Source organism: Aotus nancymaae, unplaced genomic scaffold, assembly GCF_030222135.1.
Source record: "Aotus nancymaae isolate 86718 unplaced genomic scaffold, 86718_ANA_hifiasm-v0.15.2.pri h1tg000089l, whole genome shotgun sequence".
NCBI lineage: Eukaryota > Metazoa > Chordata > Mammalia > Primates > Aotidae > Aotus > Aotus nancymaae.
The window spans coordinates 340,352-354,353 of record NW_026988504.1 but is presented as its reverse complement, the minus strand read 5'-3'; the positions used below and the strand labels follow the sequence as shown (position 1 = coordinate 354,353).

General features: G+C 55.7%; 1 protein-coding gene across 7 annotated transcripts in view; it reads left to right on the top strand.

The window, feature by feature from the left end:
* TBCD (tubulin folding cofactor D) overlaps window positions 1–14,002 on the top strand; it is a 201,460-nt gene that overhangs the window by 156,203 nt on the left and 31,255 nt on the right. For all 7 annotated transcript variants that reach the window (XM_064369222.1, XM_064369223.1, XM_064369218.1 and 4 more), the window contains 3 exons: window positions 2,234–2,294; window positions 3,855–3,877; window positions 6,207–6,238. In XM_064369222.1, the coding sequence (XP_064225292.1) occupies window positions 2,234–2,294; window positions 3,855–3,877; window positions 6,207–6,238 (116 nt within the window). The remainder of the gene's footprint in view (window positions 1–2,233; window positions 2,295–3,854; window positions 3,878–6,206; window positions 6,239–14,002) is intronic.

The window sequence follows — 14,002 nt, the reverse complement described above, 5'->3', positions numbered from 1 at the left end:
TGACCTCAGCTCCTCCGAGCGTACCCACCAAGGGTTAGGGTCTTGGGGAGTGTGACCTCAGCTCCTCCGAGTGTACCCACCAAGGGTTCGGGTCTTGGGGAGTGTGACCTCAGCTCCTCTGAGTGTACCCACCAAGGGTTAGGGTCTTGGGGAGTGTGACCTCAGCTCCTCCGAGTGTACCCACCAAGGGTTAGGGTCTTGGGGAGTGTGACCTCAGCTCCTCCGAGTGTACCCACCAAGGGTTCGGGTCTTGGGGAGTGTGACCTCAGCTCCTCCGAGTGTACCCACCAAGGGTTCGGGTCTTGGGGAGTGTGACCTCAGCTCCTCCGAGTGTACCCACCAAGGGTTAGGGTCTTGGGGAGTGTGACCTCAGCTCCTCCGAGTGTACCCAGGGGTTAGGGTCTTGGGGAGTGTGACCTCAGCTCCTCTGAGTGTACCCACCAAGGGTTCGGGTCTTGGGGAGTGTGACCTCAGCTCCTCCGAGTGTACCACCAAGGGTTCGGGTCTTGGGGAGTGTGACCTCAGCTCCTCCGAGTGTACCACCAAGGGTTCGGGTCTTGGGGAGTGTGACCTCAGCTCCTCTCAGTGTACCCAGGGGTTAGGGTCTTGGGGAGTGTGACCTCAGCTCCTCCGAGCGTACCCACCAAGGGTTAGGGTCTTGGGGAGTGTGACCTCAGCTCCTCTGAGTGTACCACCAAGGGTTCGGGTCTTGGGGAGTGTGACCTCAGCTCCTCCGAGTGTACCCACCAAGGGTTCGGGTCTTGGGGAGTGTGACCTCAGCTCCTCCGAGTGTACCCACCAAGGGTTAGGGTCTTGGGGAGTGTGACCTCAGCTCCTCTGAGTGTACCCACCAAGGGTTCGGGTCTTGGGGAGTGTGACCTCAGCTCCTCTCAGTGTACCCAGGGGTTAGGGTCTTGGGGAGTGTGACCTCAGCTCCTCCGAGCGTACCCACCAAGGGTTAGGGTCTTGGGGAGTGTGACCTCAGCTCCTCCGAGTGTACCCACCAAGGGTTCGGGTCTTGGGGAGTGTGACCTCAGCTCCTCTGAGTGTACCCACCAAGGGTTAGGGTCTTGGGGAGTGTGACCTCAGCTCCTCCGAGTGTACCCACCAAGGGTTAGGGTCTTGGGGAGTGTGACCTCAGCTCCTCCGAGTGTACCCACCAAGGGTTCGGGTCTTGGGGAGTGTGACCTCAGCTCCTCCGAGTGTACCACCAAGGGTTCGGGTCTTGGGGAGTGTGACCTCAGCTCCTCTCAGTGTACCCAGGGGTTAGGGTCTTGGGGAGTGTGACCTCAGCTCCTCCGAGTGTACCCACCAAGGGTTAGGGTCTTGGGGAGTGTGACCTCAGCTCCTCCGAGTGTACCCACCAAGGGTTCGGGTCTTGGGGAGTGTGACCTCAGCTCCTCTCAGTGTACCCAGGGGTTAGGGTCTTGGGGAGTGTGACCTCAGCTCCTCCGAGCGTACCCACCAAGGGTTAGGGTCTTGGGGAGTGTGACCTCAGCTCCTCTGAGTGTACCACCAAGGGTTCGGGTCTTGGGGAGTGTGACCTCAGCTCCTCCGAGTGTACCCAGGGGTTAGGGTCTTGGGGAGTGTGACCTCAGCTCCTCTCAGTGTACCCAGGGGTTAGGGTCTTGGGGAGTGTGACCTCAGCTCCTCCGAGCGTACCCACCAAGGGTTAGGGTCTTGGGGAGTGTGACCTCAGCTCCTCCGAGTGTACCCACCAAGGGTTCGGGTCTTGGGGAGTGTGACCTCAGCTCCTCTGAGTGTACCCACCAAGGGTTAGGGTCTTGGGGAGTGTGACCTCAGCTCCTCCGAGTGTACCCACCAAGGGTTAGGGTCTTGGGGAGTGTGACCTCAGCTCCTCCGAGTGTACCCACCAAGGGTTAGGGTCTTGGGGAGTGTGACCTCAGCTCCTCCGAGTGTACCACCAAGGGTTCGGGTCTTGGGGAGTGTGACCTCAGCTCCTCCGAGTGTACCCAGGGGTTAGGGTCTTGGGGAGTGTGACCTCAGCTCCTCCGAGTGTACCCACCAAGGGTTCGGGTCTTGGGGAGTGTGACCTCAGCTCCTCCGAGTGTACCCACCAAGGGTTAGGGTCTTGGGGAGTGTGACCTCAGCTCCTCCGAGTGTACCCACCAAGGGTTCGGGTCTTGGGGAGTGTGACCTCAGCTCCTCCGAGTGTACCCAGGGCTAGGGTCTTGGGGGCTGTGACCATAGCACTGTGTTTGAACTTCTGCAGGCCTGTCACGGACCATCTGGATGAGCAGGCGTTGCAGGGCCTGAAGCAGATTCACCAGCAGGTTCGTGTGCAGCCTCTGGGTGGGCCCCTTAGGAGGGTTGCAGGGCCTTCCCTTCAGGGCCTCCTGCCCTCACCAGGCGAAGTCTGCAGTCCTCGTGGCCACTGCTCCATCAGTCCTGGGCCCACTGGAGGACCCGGGGTGTTATTGCGCTGAGAACCGGGTCTCCGCTGGCGTCAGGCTTGTGACCAGCCACCTTGAGGGGTTGCCTTGGGCTTTGAAGTGAGTGCAGACTTGCTGTGCACGCTCCAGCACGTCCTCGTTCTCCGAGGAAGGCTTATTCAACCAGTGCAGTTGGTGGAGATTTTGGCTGCAGCTGGAGTGCGGTTTCCCTCCTGGGCGCCCGGCTGCAGTCCCAGGATGGAGCGTAGCCAACACTGGGTGGGGCGTCAGGTCCCGGGCTTTCATGGAGTTGGGGGCACACAGGACGAGCACAGAAGCCTCTGGTTTCTGGCCTTGCATCTGCAGCTGGGGTCTGGCGTCACCTGAGAGTAAACCAGAATTTTGTGTATTTCTCTGGGGAGATGGTGTGTTCATTTTTCTGGGATTTTGGAGACTCTCAAAGGCTTCTGTGACCCACAGGTAAGGTATGTACTCTGGATCTTGGTGTTACAGGAGAATATCAGAATTACTCACAAGGGATTGCATGGTTTACTGTCTGCCGTTCCAAATAGCTTTATCTTCTTTAAGAGTCACCTCTTGGATTCGTGTCCTATTTTTGCCATTAATTTGCTTTATGATTTTGACAAAGCCGCTGTGTGTGTTTATGTTTTTCACTTTTAAAGTGGCGTCTGGCCTCCCCCTCTGACTGAGACAAGCATGGCTGCAGAGTGCAGATGGGGAGGTGGCGTGGGCAGTGGCCATGAGCGTGGCCTCCCCACGGAGGCTGTGAGCCGTGGCTCCCTTTCTCTGTGAAATACAGGCCACAATAGAACCTATTTCCTTGAGTTGTGAGAAGTAAAGAATATATCTTAAAGAGTTTCGTAGAATTTTTGGCAAACTTTTAGTTGTAGTGGTAATCACAATGTGGCTTTTAAGACCTTTTAAAGAAAAAGAAACAGCAGGGCCAGGCATGGTGGCCCATGCCTGAAATCCCAGCTACTTGGGAGGCTGAGGCAGGAGAATCACTTGAACCTGGGAGGTGGAGATTGCAGTGAGCCAAGATCGCGCCCCTGCCCTCCGGCCTGGCGACAGAGTGAGATGCTGTCCTGTGGAAAAAAAAGACAACATCAGAACACTGTTTGGCACAATTACTTTTTGCCCAAGAGGCTGCCTGGTGGGTTCTGCGTTGGACCTGGGGCCAGAATGCAGGTGGCTCCAGCTCCCTGCTCTGACTGCCCTCTCCGTGCCTCAGTTTCCCCACCAGGTTATCTCTGGGGCCGTCTGGAGGGTAAACGAGGCCATCTGCGTCAGCAGGTGAGCCTCTGTCCCTGGCCCTCCAGCTGGCTCTCCTGGCTGGTGCAGTGCCTTCTGACATTTTCTCTTTGTTCTTGTTTTGACATTTGTTAATATATACATATTAATTTAACATTTATTAAATAACTTTCCCTTTTTTGTTTCTAGCTCTACGATCGTCGGTTATACAGGTGAGCTTTACAAAACCGAAGTTCTCATGTTTGTGTCCTAATGAAGAGCTGTGCTATCGGGAGCAGGCGGGGGTGGGGGAGTGTTCGCTCCCCGCCACCGCCCGTGCGTGTTGGGTTGAGCAGCCAGCCCTCACCCAGCTCGCCGCTGGAGGTGCGTGAGGGTCTGACCTCGCTGGGTTTTCGGCTCTGCCGGTGTCATTGTGTTTCCTCGTCCCAGGCTTGCTGGTCATAGGCACGGGTGTGGCCTCCCCAACCCTGAGATCCGGCCAGCGCCTCCCTGAGAGTTTCCCTCTGTGCCCCTGCAGCTCAGGCAGCCTGTCTGCTCTGACAGATGACTTTGCTTTTCCTGCCGGGGGCGCATCACACAGTAGGAAGCCTCGGAGTCTGGTTTCTTCACCGACGTGGTGTCTTTGAGATGTGCCCGTGTTGCCGCTTATTCCTTCCCGTTGCTGAGTCGTGTTTCTTCCTAGTGCTGAGTCGTGTTCCGTGGTACGCATGCACAGCGGCTTGGGATCCACTCAGCAGCCGGGGCCATTGGGGTTTCCAGCGTTTGGCTATTGTAGGAAAGCTGCTGTGCATATCTAGACATACAGGTCTTGGTGCCTTTCACATCTCTTGCTGACTACCAGGAGCAGCATCACAGGGTATGGGACACGTGCTTGTGACTTCCTCAGCTGCTCTGCCCCTTTCCCCACGCTGCCGCTCCACGTCCCCTCCACACGTGACCCCTTGGTGTGGTTGGCTCTGAACGTGGGCCCTCTGGGCAAGTAGAGATCTCTTGCTGCTGCCGGAGTCTGCCTCTTCTCAGGCTCCTGGTGCCCAGCCTCTCTCCCTGCGCCCAGCCTCTCTCCCTGCGCCCAGCCTCTCTCCCTGCATCCAGCCTACCTGCACCCAGCCTGTCTTCTTGCGCCCAGCCTACCTGTGCCCAGCCTCTCTCCCTGCACCCAGCCTGTCTCCCTGTGTCCAGCCTCTCTCCCTGTGCTGACTGAGCATTCCTGGGTCTTTGGTGAAGTGACTGTTCAGACTTTTTGCTCATTAAAAAATTTCATCCTCTGTCTTCTTATTCAGCCGTCAGAACTCTTTACATATTCCAATGTCAACTCTGTCAGACAAGGTCTGCCAGTGCATTCTCCAGCTCTGTGACTCGCTTTTGTTTTCTCTTAGTTTTTCTCTTGTTTTCTCTTTTTTGGAGATGGAGTCTCGCTCTGTCGGCCAGGCTGGAGTGCAGTGGCGCCATCTCAGCTCACTGCAACCTCCGCCTCCCGGGTTCAAGCGATTCTCCTGCCTCAGCCTCCCGAGTAGCTGGGATTACAGGTGCCTCCTACCACGTGGAGTGTCACCATGTTGGCCAAGCTGGTCTCGAACTCCCGACCTGAAGTCATCCACCTGCCTTGGCCTCCAAAAGTGCTGGGATTACAGGTGTGAGCCACACCTCCCGGTGTGTTAGTGGTGGGACACTTGTGGGGTAGTGAACCTTGTGCTGTTCTCCTTTACCCTCAAGGGGTGAAGCCTCCCTCCCTGCCTCCTGGTCCTCCCAGGCTGCTCCCAGCACTGTCCCTTGGCTGCTCCCACAAGTCTCTGGCTGCGTGGCCTCTGCCTCCCTACCTCTGCCTCCTCAGTCAGCAGGGCAGGTGGCCCTATTTGGGCTTTTCCCCACATGTTGGGCCTGGAGGGCTCCTCTGGGTGCTCCTGGGTTCCCTGGGGTGCTGGGGGCCCCTGCCTTGGGCTTCAGTCCTGCACTCCCTACCTCCTGATGTTAGAGCCGGTTTTTCACATGTCATATTCCATCCAGTTTTCTACTTGCAGGAGGGGACATCAGACCCAGCCACTCTGTGTGGGCCAGAAACCAGGGTCTCAGGAGTAAATTTCTTGCCCTCCCTGGGCAGCGCCCATTCCCCCGTGCACCAGGGCCCCGTTGTCAGTGCCAGGGCTGGGGCAGGCGTCCCAGACGGCAGAGCAGCCTGGAACCCTGCCTGGCTTCGCTCGTGGTAGAACCTCAGTGTGCTGCTTCTTTAGGCTGGACAAAGGGCTCTTTCTACATCTGAGATTAGCTTTTATAATGTCAGAGCTGAGCGCTGTTTGGAATTAGTTCTGTGGTGGGATACCAGCAAAGACTATTAAAATCAGCATAACCCAGTCAGGATGGGGCCTCTGGAAGACGGCTGTGTCGTGTTTTCCTTTGGTGAAAGGCAGCTCATACTCAGTAACACATTGGACGAATTCTCATTTTAATGCTTTTTGGAGCCTGAAGTTACATTGGCAAGGATATTTCATGGTGTTTTATATATTGAGAGAATCTCCTAATTCTGATGTTTTCATTCCTTTTCAGGGGCCTGGGAGGAGAGCTCATGAGACAAGCAGGTGAGTGTGAAAGCTGAAGGCTGTAGCCCTCTGCCGCGGCCATCGATGAGAGAGGCGGCTCATGGCGTGCAGGGTGGTCCTTCAGCCCGTCAGGGTGCAGGGCTGGGTGTGTTTCTTCTGTGGAGGCGGCGGCCACAGTGTGCCTGGTTTGCATGACCCCCGCCTCTGCCCCTGTGTGGACTCGGTGGATGTGGCCCCTGCCTGTGGACTCAGTGGATGTGGCCCCCACCTCTGCCCCTGTGTGGACTCAGTGGATGTGGCCCTGCCTCTGCTCCTGTGTCTTTCTGGGTGTGGTCCCCCCTCCTGTGGAGGGCCTGCTCCAGCAGCTGTGGCAGCTGGCTCTTGGGTGGGTGCACTGAGCAGGGGCACCTGAGTCTTCCCCACAGGGGCGTTCCATTAGGGGCGTCCAAGGACATGCTTTCTTCTCTTCAGTACAGTGTTTAAATGTAACTAGAACAGAGAATAAATTTTTTAGCTTTTTTTAAGATGTTTAACGTTTGCAAAGAATGCGAATGATACCACCATAACAAGTATCTGGTTTTCTTGAAGCCTGTCCAGCTAAACCTGCTAGAAAATCCGGGCACGCAACACTTATTGGGATATTTACCAAGTGCCACCTGGGTTTGTGGAGGGCCTCTCTCCCGGGTGGGAGTGGTGAGCAGGTGTAGGTGTGGTGGGCATGCCCGGTGTACCAGGGCTTGACCTGTGGTAGGGACCAGTTGGCACCACCAGTGCTGCTCCCAGAGCTGGTCTGCAGGCCGCCCTGCCCAGCTGAGGGACCATTCTCCTCCCTCACAGGCCGGCAGCCTTGATGCTGCCTGGAGGAAGTTGGATCCCAGCCTGAGGTGGTGGCAAGGAGGCTGGAAGCACAGGGGTTTAGCTTCTGTGCTGAGAGTGGGGCTGCATTTCAAAGGCAATGAGTTCCAGCCATGACCTATGCAGCGTGCAATGGCTGGAGGTGTTGGGGTACTGGTGTGGTGGCTGGAGCACAGCACAGCCTCGGAGGACTCGGCATTGGGGCGGAGGGCGAGGGCCATGAGGCCTGTGAGCGGGCATTGCCAGGTTTGAGGGGCTCCTGGGCGCAGGGCCATGACCTGCCAAGCGCAGCTCTGAATCCCTTAGACCCAGGCAGGCACCCATCTGAAGGGCACGTCACCCTCAGGCCGAGGGCTGCTCTGCACGCGTGCCCTTTGTCACCTGGAGCTGGCTGGCGCTGGCTGTTTCAGAACAGATCGGGGGTGAGGGGGATGCTCAGAGGTACTCGAGTCCTGACAGGTCGGACGTGTGTGTCAGAGTCAACCCCCAGTGGTGCCTGTGAGAGAGACAGAGGAAGTGTGATCTAGGAGGGGCTGCACCCAAGAGCCCCTGGTTCTGGAACTCTCTTAGGAAGCAGAGGCAGCTGGGGTGGTGGGGCTGATGGGGCCAGTGCTCGCCTGTGGACTCAGTGGGTGTTGCAGGTCCCTCCGAGCGCAGCCCCGGTCTGGCCTGGGGGGACTCAGCAGTTCAGGGACCAAGAGCTGTTCAGGGTGAGGACGGGGAGCTCAGGTGGGGCAAGAGGAAAGCTGAGCAGAGGCAAAGCTCCTTACACGCCGATCCAGGTGAACTTCCGCGCCTCATTCCCAAGCCTCTCGAACCCCCCGGGGTTAGCACAGCCGGGCAGTGCCTCATGTTTTGTTGGCTAATTCTGTTTTAGAATGTGAGGAGAGAAACATAGAACACATTTTAGACAATCCCACGAAGTGTTAACGCAAAGGCCTGATTTCATTTCCAAGACATTCCTGATGGCAGCAGCCAATCCCGAGGGTCCAGAGAGCTGGGCTTCTCCTGACAGCTCCCGGCGCCCTGCTGTGCAGATGGCCATCCCACGCTACGTCCAGCCCCTCTCGTGGGACTGAGTGCGGAGGCGCAGCTGGTGAGGACAGACGGCCATCCTATGCCGTGCTCGGCCCCTTGCATGGGACTGAGTGCAAAGGCATAAAAACCACCGTTGTGTGCGGACTTCTGAGATCCACGTGTTCCGAGCAGAGGAGAGGCGCTGGGTTGTGGGAGCCCATGGCCGGGTGGATGTAGGGCTGCATCAGCCTTCGTGCTTTCTGTCCACACCTCCCAGCCCTGACCTGATGGGGACCTGCCTGAGGCCTACAGCCGTCCTCCTCTGGCCAGGCCACTGGGACTTCTTTACTGAGAGCAACCAGCTTGCGTTTCTGCTAGTGTCAGCTCAGTGTTCTGCGTGTGATGGATGTCATGGGAAAGTTGGTCCTAGAAGTGTGAGCCAGTTTCTGTCGGCTGACGTTTGGAGGCTTGGGGCCGCCAGTCTGCAGGAGGTCCCTGATGGCCAAGATCATGTGTCGTGTTTTGGATATGGACTTGATCACTGTCCCTCAGTTGCCTCCAGAGCACACACTGCAGGGACGTCACCTTTCCGACGTGCCCATGGGTGCCTGGCGTTGCCTCGTCTCTCGGGATCAAGACCATCCCCCATGTGTCATGGACAGCTGGTGACCTGTAAGCCTTTTCTGGATCTAGGAGCTTGGCTTGGGATGGTGGGAGTGCTGGGTGCTCTCACGGGGTTCACTCTCTGCCCTTTCCCACCCACGGCACGTGCCATGCCCTGAGGTGACTGTTGGAGGCAGGCCTACTACCTTCACAAGTCCTTCACGTGACTTTCTATGACCTTCACAGCCCTTCACATGCAGTCCAATGACCTTCACATGCCCTTCACACACGCTTCAGACGCCACCCAACGACCTTGACATGACCTTCATACGCCCTTCACATGCAGTCCGACTTTCACATGCAGTCAGATGACCTTCACACACACTTCACATGCAGTCCAGCAACCTTCACATGCCCTTCACACAACCTTCACACGCCCTTCACACAACCTTCACACACACCCTTCACATGCAGTCTGACAACCTTCGCACGCCCTTCACGTGACTTTCACACACTCCCGGTGTCTTCCCCCTGTGCTGCAGAGGCTGCCTTTAGGGTCGCTTTTGGTGTTTGAGCAGGAAATCTGCACTGGAGCCATGCCCACCGTGAAAGGGGGCAGTTAACGGTGTCCCGAATCCCTGTGGCCAGCCACGCTGCTGTGGCTGTGTTTCCTTTACTCTCCTGCTCCCTGAAGCCAGGCCCATCGGGGAGGTTCTGCTCTGTAAGCTGCTCTTCTTAGTGTGTGGTTAGGGCAGCTGTGTGGGTGTCCTCCAGGCCCTGAGTGACCGACCTTAGGGGTCCTGCTGGGCCCTGGCCGCTGTTAGTCTGTGCATTGCTGCCATGTACTCTCCATGGGCAGAACTGTCATGAGCTCGGGAAGAAATGATGGGAGAACCGCACCTCCTGGAGCCTCTGTGTGGTCATTGTGGGCAGCTTTCCCCCCTGGCATTTACACCCATCCAGGGCAGCTTTGCCTGTGACACACCCACCCTGGGCATGAGGCTGCCTGTGCAGGAATGCTGCATTTGCACTTAGGGGGCAGAGGGGGAGTGTTGTGGGTTTTAGTTGCTTCTTGATGTTGTTTGGAAAGACGTGAGACACAGTAACCACCCTGCCCCTTCCTCACCCACCGCACCCACTGCCGCCAGAGTGACCGTGGAACATAAACGCGGGTGCGCTTCGTCCAGGTTTTTTGGAAAGGCACCCTCACTGCTCTTTGGCGTTTGGCATCTTACGCCATCTGGGTTCTTGGTGCTCTGCTCTGAAGGGCAGTGGGTTGTGGTCTGTTGCTGGGGGTGCTGGGTGCAGAGTGGTTTCTGTCTGCCTCTCTCCCCCCTAACTCCAGCGTCCCCACCCTGCCCTCTTTTCTGAAGACTGGTGGGCTGTGGTTTGTTGGGGGTGCTGGGTGGTTTCTGTCTGCCTCCCTCCACCTCCCACTCCAGCATCCCCAACCCGCCCTCTGCTCTGGGGTACGTGTGTCATTGGGGTGCATCCCTCAGGGTTCACAGCTGGGACACGTATTCCTGGTGGGGGCACCGCGGAGGAGGGCATCTTTGTGGGAGGCATCCCTGCTCTGGGCCCCCTGCTGGCTTCCAGCTGTGTTTGCCCCGTGGGTGTGTTGGCTGGAGCGCTGCGTTTGCACCCCTCACACCGTTAAGAGCAGACACAGTACTCCTGCACACGTGGCCTTGCACCCGGGTGGGCGTGTTGCGTGGAAAGTGGCCCACAGTGCCCACGCCCTCCCTGGGGGCCCCTCTCGCTGCCTGCACCCCCTCAGCCACGGCCACAGCTCTGGCAGCCAGCCCTTCTCCTGCAGCTCCTTCCCTCCAGGGCCTTTGCTGGCCCCAGCAGACTCTGTAGCCTGCAGGCTCTGGAGCCAACTGCGTCCCTGGTGACCCTGACTGAGCCTTGTGTCAGCTCGGGGTTTTTCTCCTCCTCATTCATTTTTACACTTCATAGGAAGTTATTTTTCTTTTCAGTTCTCAGGTGTGAATAGTTGGGAAAGTGAAATTGTTCTGTGTAGTCTGTGGTCTTGGTCCCACGTTTTATTTTTCCAGAGGTGACCCTTTTAGTTGTTTGGCTCCGTTTCCCTTGCTTCTGTATTTCTGAGTTCTGTGTGTACTCAGCTGTTTCTGATAGCCTTAGTTTTAGATGTGTTCTTTCTAGTGGGACCGCAAGCTTGTCTGGGTGAGAAGTCTGTGGGTTCGCAGGCTGCGCGTGGGAGACGGGAGGCGCTGCTGGTCTCCTTCTGACTCCGGCCAGGCGGTGGTGCCCTTACCCCTGAGGACGCCAGTGTGTCGGTGGCAAGCCCCCAGGAGCGTCACGGACACCCTGACCACAGGGACCTTGGAGGTGTCGAACCGCAGATTTTCTCAGACGTCTTTTGCATGTTTTGTAGGAATAGTTGCTCAGCCTTGGGAGTTGTCCGAGTTCCCTATGTTCCCATATCAAGGAAATGTCATGCAGGTTGGCCTTTGTCATGAATATTCACACGAGAGGAGATTGGCGTCCTGCTGCCTCCCCCCGGTGCCGGGAAGATGGGCGTCCCCTCCATGGCTCTTGGATTTCATGCTTTAGAATCAAAGGAAAGAAACAGGAACTCTGTTTAGTAAGGCAGAGACGGAGGGTCCATCAGTCAGGGTGGGCTGCGTTTTGCTCTTGAAACAATCCCCAAGTTTCAGTGTCTTGAAGTGGGCGGAGGACGGTCCTGTGGCTCACGGCCTTGCACCAGAGGTGCCACAGGAGTCGGGGGTTCTCCCCTCTCCTGCCGAAGACGGGAGGAAAGCAGAGGCACGGGTGAGCCTCGAGGCGGCCACGGTGTGTGGAGGATCGTGACCGAGCAAGCCGGGCACGCACACTGTTGATGGACTTCCTGCCACGCGGTAAGGCTCAGTGCTCCGTCCCGATGCCCTGAGCACACCCACCACCTCCCCCCGACACCGCTGCTGTCCTGCGTTTCGGTTGTATCTTAAATGGATTTATATCTTAATTCACATAGGACGTTACGTTGCTTTAGTAGTCAGAGTTCATTCGGATTCACCCACGCAGACACCTGTTCTCTGTCTCATTCTGTGAGAATTCACTCAGATTCACCCACGCAGACACCTGTTCTCTCTTCTTGTTCTGTGAGAATTCACTCGGATTCACCCACGCAGACACCTGGTTCTCTCTCTTGTTCTGTGAGAATTCACTCGGATTCACCCACGCAGACACCTGTTCTCTCTCTTGTTCTGTGAGAATTCACTCGGATTCACCCACGCAGACACCTGTTCTCTCTCTTGTTCTGTGAGAATTCACTCGGATTCACCCACGCAGACACCTGGTTCTCTCTCTTGTTCTGTGAGAATTCACTCGGATTCACCCACGCAGACACCTGTTCTCTCTCTTGTTCTGTGAGAATTCACTCGGATTCACCCACGCAGACACCTGGTTCTCTCTCTCATTCTGTGAGAATTCACTCGGATTCACCCACGCAGACACCTGCTCTTCTGTTTCTGGTTCTGTTCTGCATCTCTCACCTTCCGAGGGAACCAATTTCGCTTTGCCAGGAGGACATTCCTTAGTGTTCTCCATAGTGTGCGTCTGCTGCTGGCACCCTCTCCTTGGTTTTTCCCAAAATGTTTTATCCACTTTTTTTTTTTTTTTTTTTTGGAGATGGAGTCTTGGTCTGGCATGATCTTGGCTCACTGCAGCCTCCAACTCCCCGCCATGACGCCCAGCTAATTTTTGTATTTTGAGTAGAGATGGGCTTTCACCATGTTGGCGAGGCTGGTCTTGAACTCCTGACCTCATAATCCATCTCCCTCGACCTCCCAAAGTGCTGGGGTTTTCTTTCCACTTTGATTCTTTTATTTTTTATTTGAGACGAGTCTTGCTCTGGCGTGCAATGGCATAATCTTGGCTCACTGCAGCCTCCGCCTTCCCGGTTCAAGTGATTTTTCTGCCTTAGTCTCCGAGTAGCTGGGATTACAGGTGGCTGCCACCATGCCCAGCTAATTTTTGTATTTTTAGTAGAGATGGGATTTCTCCATGTTGGTCAGGCTGGTCTCGAACTCCCAACATCAGGTGATCTGCTCACCTGGGCTTTCCAAAGTGCTGGGTTTACAGGCGTGAGCCACTGCGCCAGGCCATTATTTTGATTCTTAAAGGTTATTTTTGCTGAGATTGAAACTTTAGTATGGCATTTATTCATTTATTTGTTTTTTGGCACTTTAAAGGTATTCTGTCGTCTTCTGGAGAAGTTAGCCGCCATCCTGCTCATTACTGTACTGGAGACAGTCTTTTAAGTTTCCCTGGCTGCTTTTGAGATTTTATCTTTATTTGGTTTTTAACAGTTTTACAGTGATATTCCTGAACAAACTGTCTTTGTGTTTCTTTTACTTGGGGTTCTAGGATTCACACTTGTTTCATAATCTGTACTTTCTGTCTGTTTTTTGTTCACTTTAGAGAAATTGCTAGCCATGATCTCTTTGAACATTGCTCAGTGGCCTCTCCTTTTGGGGACTCTGTCACCCCCCTCTCGTCTAGATCACCACACTTAATTCTTTACGCCTCTTAGACTCTCTTCTCTGTTTTGTCTGATTCAGTTTGGACATTTTCTTTGACTTCAATTCCACTGTCATAAATTCTCTTTTCAGCTGTGCCTGTCTGCCGTTAAACCCATCCTTGAATTCTGTTTTTATTTTTCAGAACTTCTGTTTATTTTTTGTAGTTTCATATTCTTGTCTTAGTTTTCACTTTTTTCACATCCTGGAACATATTAAGCATGGTTTAAAGTCTTTGTTGAGTGTCGTCCTCTGGAACCTCTGTGGCTCTGTTTCTGAAGGATGGTGTATGATGAAAAACAGCTCCACCAAGGCACGGGAACAAAGCCTTATAGAAATGCTGCGCGGCTTGGAATGTTCTCCTCTCCCAGAGAGACTGCACATGCGCTCTTAATGGGAGGCGGGCGCTTGCCGTCAGGGTCACTGCCGTCAGGTTTTGGGGCGCGAGGGGTTCAGTGCTGGCTTTCATGTTTTATTCCTATTGCTAGGCACGGTCCCCCAGGTTCAGAGCCTGTGGTGAGAGCTTTACTGGTTCTCCCTTGGTCACCTGACGCGCGTTTCCCGCTAGCTGGAGACTCTCCTGGACGCACCGTTGGTGTCTCCGGTTCTTGTGGCGCCTCCTGGAGTCACCGTGAGCCGGAGAGAGTTGGCCCGGCGCTCTGTCCACCGCGGGTCCTCGTGAGCTCTCTGGTCACTGCGGGCACTTCGTGTCTGTTTTCCTTCTCTCTAGCCCCGGCTCTGTCCACCGCGGGTCCTCATGAGCTCTCTGGTGACTGCGGGCACT